Source organism: Pseudonaja textilis, chromosome 1, assembly GCF_049901715.1.
Source record: "Pseudonaja textilis isolate UNSWEBS1 chromosome 1, rPseTex1.2, whole genome shotgun sequence".
Classification (NCBI taxonomy): Eukaryota; Metazoa; Chordata; class Lepidosauria; order Squamata; family Elapidae; genus Pseudonaja; species Pseudonaja textilis.
This window is the reverse complement of record NC_141990.1, coordinates 4,085,999-4,099,353: the sequence shown is the minus strand read 5'-3', so window position 1 is coordinate 4,099,353 and position 13,355 is coordinate 4,085,999. Positions and strand designations below refer to the sequence as shown.

General features: G+C 43.2%; 1 protein-coding gene across 1 annotated transcript in view; it reads right to left on the bottom strand.

The window, feature by feature from the left end:
- Positions 1-1,007: 1,007 nt before the first annotated feature.
- Positions 1,008-13,355, bottom strand: part of NLE1 (notchless homolog 1) — a 28,917-nt gene continuing 16,569 nt past the window's right edge. The window contains exons 10-13 of the mRNA XM_087924795.1: positions 9,209-9,411; positions 6,080-6,239; positions 4,845-4,915; positions 1,008-2,368 (exon numbers count right to left, since the gene is read on the bottom strand). Coding sequence (XP_087780921.1) covers positions 2,356-2,368; positions 4,845-4,915; positions 6,080-6,239; positions 9,209-9,411 — 447 coding nt within the window. The 3' untranslated portion in view covers positions 1,008-2,355. The remainder of the gene's footprint in view (positions 2,369-4,844; positions 4,916-6,079; positions 6,240-9,208; positions 9,412-13,355) is intronic.

Here is a 13,355-nt window from a genome sequence, read left to right as displayed (position 1 = left end):
TCAGATGTTTGTCCTGCAAAACGACCTATGACTGCAATTTTGGCCAAAGCATCACGAGAATCTGGATCTAGCGATGTGAAAATCTAAACAGCTAGATTTTTAAACAAATCCTCTTAAGCTCAAAACAAATGAACTTTTCTAGTGAAATGTGTGAACAATGGTATTAATTGCCATTTAGCAGCCTGAACGCTCCAACACTAGAAGTTTTTAAGAAGAAATTAGACAACCATTTGTCTGAAATGGTATAGGGTTTCCTTCCTGCGCAGGGGGTTGGACTAGAAGACCTCCAAAGTCCCTTCCGACTCATTATTCTGTTCTGTTCTGCCTTTTAATGGTGTCCCGTTCAACTACCAATCAAATCACACCTTGCTGCCTGCTTTTTTGAGGCTATTGATCCAAAGGAGCAGATGGCTTTCTTATTTAGAGGCCTAGAACATTTATTTTGCTGTATAAAATAAATACATTATTTGATCGTAGCACTAACGATTACCGAAAGCGGCCGTTTGCTTAAATGGCTTTTTTTTTAAAAGGAAAAAAAAATCCTAGAATCATCAAGCAAATCTATGAACGGCTATTACCGGTGTAAAATATTTATTTGCTACTTCTTCCTGGGCTCCTAACCTCCGAGGCAGCTTCAAAGATGACAGGGATAATATTAATCAGGAACAAAAGGTCCTTTTGATAAGGCTTTTGTAGGACCTTAAAAGATTTAAGCTATTTTGAGACGCCAAATTTACCCTGCCTGTGAAACTTAAAAATTAAATTTTTTGCTGCAGCTATCTTTTTCGACATCCTAATATTTCAAGGGTGAGTTACTCATAGGGCGAATGATACAGGCGAAAGACTAAAAGATATTGCATTAACTGAACCCCATTTCCATGGATGGGAGGATCAGGACAGGAGATGCTGAATGGAGCCTCCAAGTTCAGGGGCGGTCTACCAAGGAGCAAGTGAACGATAGCAAGGGACAATTAAGAGTCAATAGACAAACCAATCAGATCCCCCCAAACTTTTCTGAACATTTTAGTTACGTATTTTTAGTGACTCCTTCAATTCTCAGCGCTTTCCCTTCTATGTCTTCTCATATCTGTCTTTGCATTGTTGAGACAGGCCAGTTTTATTGCAGTGGGCTAATTTAAAAAGCTGTGCCTTGGTAGTCCTCCAGTTACAACCATTTGCTTAGCGACCATTCAAAGTTATGATGGACCTCCCAAAACCTACAGTACTTACAGGAAGTCCTCAACCAACAACCAGAATTGAATTCAAAATGTCTTAAGTTTGTCAGAAGGTCACAAAAGTGGATCACATGACCCCCCTGGGAGACTGCAGCCGTCATAAACAACGAGTCAGTTGCCAAGTGGGTGAATTTTGATCACATGACCATGGGGAATACTGCAATGGTTGTAACTGTGAAAACCAGACCATAAGCCACTTTTTTTCCCCAAATTTCTTGTAACTGCAAACGTTCACTAAATGAATGGTTGTAACTTGAGGACCGCTTCTACACAACTTTTCTCCTTATAAGGCAAGAGAAAAACCACTGGAGGGGAAAGGAACAGGGTTATTCGAAAACAACGAACAACATCACGCTTAACCTTCATGTCCTTTGACAGCAGAATTCTCTGCCCCGATTAGGAACGTTAAGCGAGAGAATTAGCTTGTATTGCCATAAGACATTTTGATTTAAAACCTGGATATAATTAAGAAATGTCATCTGCAAAAAACCAAAACATTGCAGCACATGGTGGTCCCGTCTTCTTCTAAGGACTATCACTACCCCAGATTTCCATCGTTTTTTTTGGCCGACTCTATTCCATCTTTGCTTCTTCGTTTTACCAAACGTTAGTCAAAATTGTGGTTTGCTTTGTGCTGCATCTTCAGTCCTCTCAGATTTTCTTCTGCTGGCTTTTCGGTCTTCCTGGATAATTTTTTTTTTTTTTATAGTGGTCTAAATATTCAAAGTTCAGCCAAGCCTATTGATATCATTATTTCGTTTCTTGAGAGTCTCAATTCTTTCGGTACTCACTTCAGCTATTTGAGAGATTGAGATAATTACATCCCTCTTATTGACAGGAGTCCGAAGCAAGGGAATGGTGGCTTATTCGTGACCAGCATTGTTCATAACCTAAGTTGAACCATGATCTCAAGATCTTCCTGCTTATGCTGTAGCATCCATGTTGATAGTTAACACGGATGAAAATATTCAATATAGTTTTCCAGTGGTCGATATAAAAGGAAGCTGTCTGCCAAGTATTCTGTACAATGGGCCCCATTCTCAAACTCCCAAATCTTCCCTAAAACAGGAGGAGGAGTAGCGCCAGAAAAGAATTTTTAAAAGTTCATCCAGTCCTTCCGCTATCGTCTCCATCTGTTGGAAAGAAGGAAAAAAAAAACCCAAAAGCTTGACAACATGGCCTTGAAGTCCACACATTTGAAAGCTGCCAAGGTTGAGAAGCATTGAATTAAGAGTGAAATGTTTTATTCTAAAGAGTTATATGGGGTCTTTAATGCTCTCTGAGCATGGTTATTTTCCCCCTCCGAGTTCTTTCATGACCTAACTAGGTTATATCATCAGTGCCAGAAGGTAGCGAGGTTTGTGGAAGGAGGAAGAGGAGGAGGAGTAGTGGGGGGAGAAGAAAGAGAAGGAGGGAGTGGAAGAGGAGGTGGAGAAAGAGAAAGAGAAAGGAAAAGAAGAAAGAAAAAGAGAAGGAGGAGAGGAGGAGAAAGAGAAGGAAAAGGAGGTGAAAGAGAAAGAAAGGAAGAGGAAAAAGAGAAGAGGAGAAAGAGAAAGGAAAAGGAGGTAAAAGAAAAAGAGGAGGAGAAAGAGAAGGAGAAAGAGAAGGAAAAGAAAGAGAAAGAGGAAAAGGAGGAGGAGGAGGAGGAGAAAGAGAAAGAAAGGAAAAGGAGAAAGAGAAGCGGAGAAAGAGAAAGGAAAAGGAGGAGAAAGAAAAAGAAAAAGAGGAGAAGGAGCAAAGGAGGAGAAAGAGAAGGAAAAGGAGAAGAAAGAGAAAGAGGAGGAGGAGGAGGAGGAGGAGGAGAAAAAGAAAGGAAAAGGAGAAGGTGAAAGAAACAAAGGAGAGGGAAGAGAGGAGGAGAAAGAGAAGGAAAAGGAGGAGAAGGAGAAAGAGGAAAAGGAGGAGGAGAAGGAAGAAAGAAGGAGAAAGAGGGGGAGGAGGAAGAGGACTATGGTGACTGTAGGTTCCTTGCTGCTCTCTAAATTTGGTGATTTTTTTTCTCTTTTTCCTCCTCCTCCCCTGGTCCTCTCTTTCCCCACTCCTTTATAGCACTGATGACATTACCTAATTGGGTCGTGAAATGTCTGCAAGAAAGCCACCAAGCTCAGAGATTGCCAGGGAGCCCACAGTTCCCCTCCTCCTGGGACCTCACAGAGCCACAAATATTCTCCTTTATTGGTAAATATTTATATTTTATAAAGTATTTAAAAAAATTGTTTTAGATTAAAAGTTATTTAGATTAGGCAGGAGAGACAGCAGCCACAGAAACTAATTGTGTATTAAGAGTCAGTTGGATCGGTGGCTATAGAAACGGAATAAATAAAAACAAATATTACGCACAAATATGCACAATATTACGTGTGCAACTCCACCAGGTATTAAAGTAAAGAGAAAGGACCAGGCGAAACATGATAGCAGCCTTCCAATATTTGAGGGGCTGCCACAGGGAGGAAGGGGTCAAACTATTTTCTAAAGCACCCAAAGGCCAGACAAGAAATAATGGATGGAAACTGAACAAGGAGAGATTCAACCTGGAAATTAGTAGAAACTTTCTGACAGGGAGAACAATCAACCAGAGATACAGCAGAGGGTCGGAATATCTAATACTACACAACATTTAACAGGAGCAGCGAAAATGGTAAATGCCCAAAATTTGACAAATAGAGACATCCCCTTAGAAAGAGAGACAATAAAGAAAACACTAGTTTGTGCAGAAATAGACAGACGTTAGAGCTTAAAAATAAAGGAGAGAAAGAATATCATGATGTATGGAATAAATTTTCATCAATGGTTGGAATTGAGAAGGAGAAGCCGGAACAGAAAATAATGAGGATTTATAGAATGGAAATCTGATGTTATCTGGGTAAACACAATGGACCATATTGGATAAAATGTCTGTATAAAATTAGCAACATATGAGGTTTTATGCTGTAAATATAAATGTACATATTGGATAGAATAGTAGCATAAAATTAGCAATTCATGACAAGTATAATGTTATTTGTTTTATATTTTAGTGGAAAGGCCTTCAAACTTGGCAAGTTTAAGCCTTGTGGACTTCAACTCCCAGAATTCCTGAGCTAACATGACTGGAGGAGGAATTCTGGAAGTTGAAGTCCACAAATGCTATTCTTAGATCTCAGGCAGGTTTGGTGGGAATAGTAAGTCTTTACTTCTGGTGCTGGAAAATTGTGTCATTCTGGGAACCATCAGAAAGATTGGATAATGCTGAAGAAAACCCAGACAAGATTTGTCTCAGAAGCTGCAAAAACTTCCCAAGAGAGATGACAGCAAGAGTCATCCTCAGCTTTTGGCATTCCCCAACCATTATGGCAGGGTTCGAACTTGACAGCTTTTAAGACTTGTGGACTTCAACTCCCAGAATTCCTGAGCTAACATGACTGGAGGAGGAATTCTGGGAGTTGAAGTCCACAAGTCTTAAAAGCTGTCAAGTTCGAAGACCCATGTTTTAGTGTGTATGGCATAGACAACTGCCAGGATGGTAAACACTGTGTCCAATATTTTAATATATAATCAATAATATTTTGTGGGGAAAAAAAGAAGTAATGGTGACATTTGAGCCTGACCATCTTAATAAAAGAAGCTTACATCCGAAGACATTTGTCCTTTCCTCCACTTGCGACTCGTTGGCCATCAGGACTCCAGTCTACCGCAAACACCTGGAAAGGAATTTATCAAAAAAGTACATCAACAACTCCCGTGAAGAAGGTGGAATAATTTTTAAGCTGAAACATTGCCTCTCCCATCAAACAAGGGAGGAGATAGAAATATGCTTCTCGAGGATCGCATTTATGGAATTTCAAACTCGTTTGTGGAGGACTAGAAAATACGTATCAACAGCCACTAATTTGCCATGCAGAAAAGCAGCTTGTAAAAGAGTGCTTGGTACAATACTAAGCAGTCTACACAATCCTATCCTCGCCTGTTGGCTCTCCAGATTGGTATTTCTCAACATTAGAAAGCAACTTTAGAAAGAGTGGACTTCAAGTCCCAGAATCCCCCAGCCAGCCTGTATTAAGAGGTGTGGACTTCCATTCCCAGAATCCCCCAGCCAGCCTGCTTTAAGATAGGTACATTTCCACTCCCAGAATCCCCCAGCCAGCCATGCTTTAAGAGGGGAGGACTTCCACTCCCAAAATCTCCCAGCCAGCATGCTTTAAGATGGGGGGACTTCAACTCCCAGAATCCCCCAGCCAGCTTGTTTTAAGATAGGTACACTTCCACTCCCAGAATCCCCCAGCCAGCATCCTTTAAGAGGGGTGGACTTCCACTCCCAGAATCCTCCATCCAGCATGCTTTAAGACGGGGGGGACTTTCCACTCCCAAAATCTCCCAGCCAGGATGCTTTAAGAGGGGTGGACTTCCACTCCCAGAATCCCCAGCCAGCCATGCTTTAAGAGGGGTGGACTTCCACTCCCAGAATCCCCAGCCAGCCTGCTTTAAGAGGGGTGGACTTCCACTCCCAGAATCCCCCAGCCAGCCATTCTTTAAGAGGGTGGACTTCCACTCCCAGAATCCCCAGCCAGCCTGCTTTAAGAGGGGTGGACTTCCACTCCCAGAATCCCCCAGCCAGCCATGCTTTAAGAGGGAGGACTTCCACTCCCAGAATCCCCCAGCCAGCATCCTTTAAGAGGGTGGACTTCCACTCCCAGAATCCCCAGCCAGCCATGCTTTAAGAGGGGTGTACACCACACAGAAGTTGTATTTCAAAGTTGTTGAGTTGAGAAACACGGTTCTAGATGACCACAAATCTCATCCTTCTTCCAGCCAGAAGAAGGTCGTTGAAGGCATCCCAAAGCAATCCGAGATGGGACCAGCCATACCTCATCAGCATGTCCGGGTAGGTCAACGGCCAACTTCTGCGTCTTGGCGTCCCAAACTTTGAGGGTGCTGTCGCTACTTCCGCTGACCAGCAGACGGCTGTCGGCCGACCACGCAATCTGGTACACAGCCGAGACATGTCCCCGCAGGGAAGTGAGATACCTGGGGTCGAAAAAGGCCATTTAGGGTAGAATTCCATGCCTAACTCATTTCCCCAAGTCTGTCTCTTTTTATTTTCTTACTATGTGGTCGGGCTTAGGTTTTGGGGAGGAAAATAAGGAGAAAAAAATTCTGCCTCTGTCTACCGTCATCCATCGGTATTCATCCGGTTAGCATCCTGTCATTGTGTGACAGAGTTGAGGGCTGTTTGGAAACGGAAACAGTATTTGCTGTGTGAGCAAAGGGACAGCAAGGAGCCTGGGCGTGGCTTAGCTCAACTGTTCTGTACTAAAGCTGCTTGGTGCTGTGAAAGTAAAACTGAAACTCCTCTGCTTGTGTTTTGCGTTTGGAGCAGATTTCTCTTCAGGTGGGGAGGGGGTGTAGAACTCCTTAGCATCAGAGCGTGTTAATAATAATAATATAGGAAATACTAATAGCTCTGATGGTCATTTCGAAAAACCCTTTCTTAGTGAGCACCCAGAAGCCAAGAGGAACATACTGTTGTGGTTTGCCGGCAGAGGAATCGGAGAGTGGGGAAGAAAGGGGATCAGTCTGGGAGCCTGGAGGGGATTCGGACGAGGTCCTGCCTCCAATGCAGGGATGGGACCAGGACCATCTGGAAGTGGGGTGCTGCCTCTAGAGCCTCCGGAGCTTCTGGAGTCTGGCAGCAGCGAGGCAAAGGAGCGAGGGGAGCCTGTTCCCAGTTTGCGTGTGCACAGAGCTGCTAGAAGGCGAGAGCAGCTGAAACAAAAGGGGCAACTCGGGAGTAAGGCTGGGAGGTGATTGCCCCTCCCATAAGGTATAAAGGACAGGCAAAGGTGAAGAAACCTTTGCAGGAAGCAAAGTGGTTCATTCAGTTCAGGTTCATTCTTGAAGCTCTTTGTACTTGGGTTGTTGTTTTTTCTAGTTCATTTGATATTTCTGTTATTGGCAGCACTTCACAGAAAAGAAAGGTGGGAGCTTATCTCAGGGGACTGTTTGAGATTCATTACTGGCTGGGAATGAAAACAATTCCCAGCATTGCAATAAAATAAGTCTTGTTTTTAAAATAAGGGTGTGCGTAATTACAATCCAAGAAGCCTTGGTCAGAACACATATGTGCCAAATTTCAGATTTGTAGGCTTTATGGTTCTGGAGATTTTATGATGATGCATGAGTGGTATTTCGCTTTTATATATAATGTTATAATATAGCAAAACTCACAAGGCCATCACACAACCCATTACCCAAGCCGTTAAAACACGAGAGGCTAATGGAGAAAAGATCACTACAAAACAAACGACCCAGGAGATTACAGCACAAAATCCAGGATATCTCCACAACAAAACTCACAAGGCCATCACACGGCCCATTATACCAACATCAAGTCCATCAACCAATCAAGAGGCAGCAGTTTAGCCAACCAGCCCAGCACACCAGCCCCCCCCACCAGTATTTATAGAGGCAGCAGCTCCGATCACACACTGCTTGCACTGGCACAAAGCCGAAAGCACCAGCCTGAGGATGGCGAGTGGGACCTTGCCGAAACGTCGCCAAAATACTCTTAATCTTACACGGGAAAAGACCTGAACACACCTAGACCTACATACCTGCACCCGTGAAAATCTAAGAAAACATATATATATTTATGGCATTCAGCTTTGTTTGGGTATTTTCCCACGTCATTATGGTTGTGCTTTTAAAGTTGTAGCAATGTTTCAGCAGAAACTCATCTGCCATCATCAGGCTTCTGTATTGTGTTCGTCTGCCTGATGATCATCATCATCAGCCTGATGATGGCAGATGAGATTCTGCCGAAACATTGCTACAACTTTAAAGGCACAAGTATAATGACATGGGAAAATACCGGAACAAAGCTGAATACCATACATATAAATACCCGCGAAAACTTAAGAAAACATATATATATGGACATGTGGCAACTGGTTCATATTTATGACAGTGGCAGTGTCCCGGGGCTGCGAGATCCCCTTTAGTGACTTTCAGACCGGCAAAGTCGACAGGGAAGCCAAATTCCCCTAACAACCGTGTTGCTAACTTAACAACGGCAGTGGCCCCTTAACAACAGTGATAAGAATGGTCTGTCAACTCATAAAATATTTCTATGGTCGTTTTAGAGTTGCCAACGGAAAGGGAGGGGGAGAAAGGGGTTTGAAAGAGCAGTGCGGCAGCTTGGAAATCGAAAGTGCATTCCATAAATAGTTTTCAAAGATAGTAACTAGGTGACTGAAGTTTCTGCCATGCAAATATAATACTGGAGAGCCTGATTGATGACTCTGGGCTATGGATGTGTCCCATTGGAGAAAAGGAATGATGATACACCCAGAGGGGTGGGGGGGAAAACCAGAGTCAAGGGTGACAGTGAATTACGTGTCTGAGAGTCGGCTACACCCAGGCAGTGCCGGTAATGTTAACTTCTAATAAATCCTTTTTGAAGTTTTGGAAGTTTGGCTCGAGACTCGTGATTTAAATTGGGGGGAACTGCAGGAATCCTGACACGGTCATTAACATGGGGCAAAACTCAGTAGGCAAACGGTTCTGCTTAGCAACGGAAATTTTGGGCTCAATTATGGTTGTAAAGTTGAGGTCGACCTATACTGTACTGCATCCCTGTTCACAACAGAATTGTAATAAGAAAACGGAAAAAAAAAAAAAGGAGGCGGGGAAAGAATCCAGACTAGAACTGGTGTCTCCAATCTGAGCAAACTTTAAGATTTGTGGACTTCAACTCCCAGAATTCCTCAGGCAGCCATGTTGGCTGAGGAATTCTGGGAGTTGAAGTCCACAAAGTCTTAAACTTGTCCAGGTTGGAGGCCCCTGGACTAGAACATGTCCTGAACTCCAGAAATGTCCTCCAGGAAAACCTCACATCTGGATTGACGTGGTCCAGAGGAAGGAAGGACAGTCTCCAAAATGTTCCAGAATCTCTCCCCTCCCCCACACCCCACTCCACCCAAAAAAATTCCACCTACTTCCCGGTCCGTCCATCCCAAAGCTTGATTGACTTGTCGAAGGATGCGCTGGCGATGGTGCGGGTGTCAGGGGAGAAGACGACTTGATTGATTAACGCTTGATGGCCTGTCATTCTCGTCAATGGCTTCTTATCTTCGGCAGGAAGCCAAAGAAACAAAGTGAAATCATCTGATCCAGAGACCAGCCGTTCTGGTCCTTGGCCCTGAGGAAGAAAAGATTTAAAAAAAAAAAATTGTGGCTTTTGTGAGGAAAACAGATGATTTTGTGGGGTTTTTTTAAAGTTATTTTTTTATTTTAACAACAAAAACAAACAAATAAAACCATTTTTCAGTTCAACGGTGTGTCGGTTGGGTACATCTATCCTGTGCACATATTATTATCATACATTTCTTACTTGTTTATATATATATATAAAACCATTCAAATCAGTATTTTATTTCACATTGGTTCAATTGTTATATTATTATTAATATTGTAATTATTATCTTTCAAAAACATATTTCATCCTTACCTAAATTATATTCATTCTCTTGCTCAGTCAATTAATTGTAATACATTATTACTATTATTGCATGTTTCTCACTCTTGAAAACAGAAGATTTTGAAACAGCTTTGCATTCGGGTATTGTCATGCCCCTGTTCCAGTCTGACTCCAGGGAGTGGAAGTGTGGCTCCGGAGGTTGTGGAGGAGGCTGGGGAAGGGCAGAGGCCGGCTGGGCAGTCAGAGGAAGACCCAGGCCCATCCCCTCTCCATCCTAGGGCACGCAGGGAGGAGAGGATAAGGGAGACGTGAATGGCAGGTCTATGGGGGAGGAGAGGGCCTTGATCCCCTTCATGGGCTGCAGCTGTGAGAACTGGTTAAAAGGATGGACATGCATATGGGCCAATGCTGGAAACAAAGCATGGAAATATCTCTAGTCTGTCGTTCCTCTCTGAGTTTGGCATCCTTTCCAGTGTGTATTCCGATATCTGTGGATGTCTTCAAGATAAGGGCTGGTTCACTTAGTTGTTTCAGTGTGGTTTGTGTTGTTTTTAATACTCTTTATAATTTTTAATCATTTTTAGTTTAAACGGCATTTCCTCCTTTTCGTAACTGCTTGTGGGGGAGTTTTTTTGTCTCTAGTCAAGGATATTTGGAGCTTTGAAGCAAAGTGAAGGAATAAAAGGGGCTTCACTTGTTTTTGTGACTCTCTCTTTGTTTTGTATCCCACCCTGGGTCATCATAGGTATTTATCAGCCCAGCGCACAACTTGAGCCTTTGGAACTCACCACCATAAGAACTTAGCAAAAAGGCCCAATGTTTCCAGAAAATACCTTCAACGTATATAACTGACTTACGACAATTGAGCCCAACACTTCTGTTGCTAAGTGAGGCCGTTGCTAAGTGGATTTTGCCTCATTCTACAACCTTTCTTGTCACAACTGCTAAGTGAATCACTGCAGATGTTAAGTTAGTCCCACGGTTGTTAAGCAAATCTGGACTTTGTTTGCTAGAAGGACACAAAAGGGGATCACGTGACCCCGGGACAATGAAACCGTCATAAATACGAGTCAGTTGCCAAGCCTCTGAATTTTGATCGGGATGTTGCAGCAGTCGTAAGTATGAAAAATAGCCCTAGCCTTTTCAGGTTTTTTCAGTGCCCTTGTAATTTCGAACGGTCATTAAACCAACGGTCGTATGTTGAGGACTATTTATAGTCCTTATATCAATTTATAAGCCAAGCGCACAATATGAGCCTTTGGAATTCACTGCCACAAGAGTGTAGCAAAGAGAGGATTCCAGCCTAAATTTAAAACGTTTTATTGAGAGTTTGGAAAGCTTTGGGGATAGGAGCGATGGAAAACGCTTTCTCCTATAGAAATAGTCCAAGTGACTTGTGACTGGTCCTCGCACTTACGACCGTCACAGTATCCCCATGGTCACACGTGCTTAAAAATTTGGATGTTTCGCAACCAGAACGTATTTACTATGAGTGGATGTGATCCCCTTTTTCGACCTTCCCAAGTGACTTCTGGCACTCAAGGTTAATCGGGGGAGTTGGATTTATTGAACGACCATATGATTCACTTCAGAACTTCAGCGATTCACTTAAAAACCATCGCAAAAAATGGGTTATAAAATAGAACGTCACTCTCCTATCAGCTGCTGCGTTTAGCAGCAACGGAGGTTCCGGTGTCAATTGTGGTCAGAGATCGACCCGTATCTGCATTGCAAATGGAGGCGGGTAGCAAAACGTTACATGGAATTGTTGAGGCCTGTCGGCCGCCAGCCCCGCCGGCAGCCGAATCAGAGGAGGAGCGGAAGGTGTGGGAGGCAGGATCAGCATTAAGGCAACCTGAGAGCTCCGAGGGGGAAGAGGAAGTGGAGCTGGCAGAGAGACGGAGGCGGAACCTGGGCCTTCCGTCAGCCCTCAGATGGAGAGTCAACAGCCCCCCAGGTCTGGAGGTGGCTGATGAGGAACAGCTGGGTACAGTGACGGACACACAGATGCGCAGAAGGCAGAGGAGAGGAGAGCAGTGGAAATCTATGGGCCGGTCCTTGGGACGGAAGAGCTACCACTGCTAGCGAAGCCCCTACTCAAGCGCTGGGGATAAAAGGCCGGGGGCGGAGATGAATAGATGTGACAGACAACTATTCATCTCCTTGCAGGATGGACTGGTCAGCGTGTGGCGAGAGAGAAACATTTTTGGCGGGGGTATTGGCGCTCCTAATCAAGGAATCTTTTGAGTTAACTTCCGAGGGTTTGTCGTGTTTGGGGGAGCTGGGTCAAAACGGGAATATTCTGATTTAAAGATCTTCCTAGCCAACTGGTTCAGTCTAATCCATTCTATAGTTAAGATTCACAGTCATAAATTGAATTTAAATTTCATCCTCTTTGGTAGCCTTCAGTGAAAATCATTTTTAGAAGGAAACTCCATTGAGATGGCAACACAGGAGGTTGCATGGACGTGAGCTCCATCCGATAATTTTAAAATGCATTCTAGAAATATTGGATAGCAGTATATATATATATATATATTTATATATTTATATATTTAGATAGATAGATAGATAGATAGATAGATAGATAGATAGATAGATAGATAGTATGTTTTCTGAGGTTCTCGTGGGTATTAGTATGTGGATCTTTGGTTATTCGGGTTTTCTCCCACGTAAGATTGGCAGTATCTAGGCAACATTTCGATGAAGTCTCATTCATCATCTTCAGGCTTGTCTTCCGCTCTGTGTTAGTTTTTCACTCTGAGAAGCACAGAGCCGAAGACACAAGCCTGAAGATGATGAATGAGACTTCATCGAAACGTTGCCTAGATACTGTCAATCTTACGCGGGAGAAAACCCGAATAACCAAAGATCCATATATATATGGGTCACACGTAAGAAACTCATTCCAGTTCATCGAGATCATAAAGAAACAAAACTTACAACCTAATGACCTACTAGTAAGCTTCGATGTCATATCCTCTTCACCCAAGTGCCAATAAAAGAAGCCTTGACAGCCATCCGAAACAAATACAACCCCCAAGCACATCCTAGATCTGACCAACCACTGCCTATCCAATACATACTTCACCTACAATGAACAAAAATACAAACAAATAGAAGGAGCACCCATGGGATCACCCTCTCACCTGTCATCGCTAACCTCTACATGGAACACTTTGAAACACAAGCTCTAGAAAAATACGACCACAAACCCAAACTCTGGCTCAGATACGTAGATGACACCTTCATAATCTGGCCACACGGGAAAGAAAAACTGAACAACTTCCTCACATACCTCAACAGCCTACACCCCAAAATACAATTCACCATGGAAACAGAAGCCAACAATCAACTTCCTTTCCTAGATGTCTTGGTATACAAAAGATCCAATGGCTCCCTAGGACACACCATCTACCAGAAGAAAACACATACAAACCACTATCTACATGCACTCTCACACCACCACCCAGCACAGATCAATTCCGTAGCCAAGACACTCATCTCCAGAACAAAATGCTTAGCCGATGAACAATACCAAAAAACGAACTACACACTCTCACCAACGTATTTACAGCCAATGGATTCCAAAGAAAGAAGATTACCCACCTAATCCAAAAAGAAACCCCAACCAAAATCCAAGACAGAGAACAAGAAAACGGCAA